Raw genomic sequence first — 2,255 nt, 5'->3', positions numbered from 1 at the left:
AATAACGATGAAAGGGCTCTCCACCAGGTACCCACTCCCGGGATAACCATGAGGTGCAGGAAAAGGACACGAGGACACCAAGCGCTTCTTGCTCTCTTTTCCTCATGACACTCTATCCCAGTCCAGGACCACTCACCAGAGCCTCTCAACCACAGAGAAACAGGGTGGTCCACAGCTCTCTTCATGGTGGCCACAGCAGCAGAATGACACAGTTTCATCTTCTGCAGCCAGGAGTGAGTGTCCAGAGAGGCCACAAGGCCCTCCTGAGCCGCTCTATGAGCGGCCACAGTGCTGGGCCACCACCCAGCCCCAAGATGTCGGCTCTCAATCCAGAGGCTGAGGCTGCCCTTCTCCCAAGAGGCAGCTGGGAAGGCCTGCCACAGAAAACCCAGCAGCTCCAGCAGGAGCAGCTCCGCCTGTGCCTTCTGGGGACTGGGCTCAGAAGGATGATTCCTCCTAACCAGCACTGGCTGCTTCAGGGGCCTATCTAGCAGAGAACTTCTCTGGTGATGGCATACTGTGGTGGCCACTGGCTGGGAAGTCTAGGGCGGCTGCTGGACACTTGCTCCTGAAGGTGAAAGCAGCAGTCAGTTGCTGCAAGAAATTCAGAACACCTTTGCCTCTTCCAGATATTTAGATCAACTTCGGGACAATCCTTGCCAGAGACCGACTGAGCAGATGGCTCTGCAACATACGTGGGCAGAGCCAGAGCAGCATACCACCAGGAAGGCCAAGGAGGTCACCTGGCCGAAATCACAACCTGAAGTCTCAGAACATGTGGACACTGTGCAGTCCAACTGAATTCTGCACACTCTACATTTTGGTTAATAAGGAATCTTGGGGCTTAGAGCTGCCAACCAGCTGTGAAAAACAGCTGGGCTCAGAGTTTTTCCCTTTCAACTCCCTTAAAACGTTCTGCCCACTGATGCCTAAAGTAGTCTCCAAGGTTTTATTACTTTCAACTCCCTTAAAATGTTCTGTCCACTGATGCCTAAAGTCCCCAAGGTTTTGTTACTGCCTGCACTAATCATTCAGCAATTAATGACTGTGTGGTACCCAGGCACGATGAGGCCTCTGAAGCCTGGAAAGTAATACATGCCTCAAAACCTCAAGATTGTCTTAGGATATGCCTGCATCTTCTGGAGTTCAAGTATCACTGACAGTATGGCCAAGCGAGCATGAGCAGAGACCTCCACAGAAAATGGAGTTAACAGGAGTCTGGGTCTCACCGTTTGGATGAACTTGTTGCATATCATCTTCTTGTCACCCCTGTAGAAAAAGGTAGACAAAAATGACTCTCGGTGAAGCCAGTAACACTGCCCGCTTCGGGTTACCCCGCTGCTGGTGCTCGGCCTGCTCTAGTACTGCCAACACGGACCATTCCAGTTTTGTTCACTGCTGCCTATCACAGCCAACCTCACACAGAAAATTAATAGAAACCTCAACTTCTGAGCTTCCAGAATTGTGGTGACCCACCTTTCTGAGCACCTTAGCACAAGACACACCAGCAAATGAGGCTGAAGTGAGGCCGGTGTGTGCCACACCTCTGGAACAGGCGAGAGCAGCACAGGCTCCCTAGCTCCAGCTGCATGGCAGCTCAGCTGGCACACGCTCGCACAGGGCTCCCCAGGGAAATCATGTCTGCTGCTCACCAGAGAAACACCTGAGCGATTCCTGCAAGTTAGATCAGGCTCACCTGTTTTCAGCTGGGACAGAGCTAATCTTCCTTCTTAGCAGTTGGAACAGTGCCATGTTTTGATTCAGTATGGGAAGAATGCTGATAGTACACTGATGTTTTTAGTTGCTGCTGGGAAATCAAGGACTTTCCAACTTCCCATGTTTTGCGCATGTGGTGGAGCACAAGAAGATGGGGGGAGCACGGCCAGGACAGCTGACCCGAACTGGCCAAAGGGGTATTCCCATGCTCGGTACAGAAAGAGGGGGGAGTTGGCCAGGGGAGCATCGGTCAGTGGCGGTGAGCAATTGCATTGTGCATCATTTATCCTTTTCTTGGGTTTACTTCTCTCTCTCTTTTCATTATATTCCTTTTCATTACTATGGTTCTTAAATGTTATAATTACTGTTGTTGTGTGTACTGGGATGAGGACCAGGCTGGGTGCTGGTGTGGGCATTCCCAAAGCCCAGCACAGGCCACTAAGGGGAGTGCTGCCCCCTCTTCACAGACTGGTTTGGGTGGAAAGGGACCTTCCAAGCTCACCCAGTCCAACCCCCTGCAGGGAGCTGGGACATCTTCC

General features: G+C 51.8%; 1 protein-coding gene across 1 annotated transcript in view; it reads right to left on the bottom strand.

Moving 5' to 3' along the window:
* The window catches only part of IFT172 (intraflagellar transport 172), a gene marked incomplete at its 5' end in the record, with an annotated part of 37,091 nt that overhangs the window by 34,493 nt on the left and 343 nt on the right, over positions 1–2,255 (bottom strand). The window contains one exon of the mRNA XM_010137922.1: positions 1,230–1,269. Coding sequence (XP_010136224.1) covers positions 1,230–1,269 — 40 coding nt within the window. The remainder of the gene's footprint in view (positions 1–1,229; positions 1,270–2,255) is intronic.

This window comes from Buceros rhinoceros, unplaced genomic scaffold, assembly GCF_000710305.1.
Source record: "Buceros rhinoceros silvestris isolate BGI_N320 unplaced genomic scaffold, ASM71030v1 scaffold5156, whole genome shotgun sequence".
Taxonomy (NCBI): domain Eukaryota; kingdom Metazoa; phylum Chordata; class Aves; order Bucerotiformes; family Bucerotidae; genus Buceros; species Buceros rhinoceros.
This window is presented reverse-complemented; position numbering and strand designations above follow the sequence as displayed.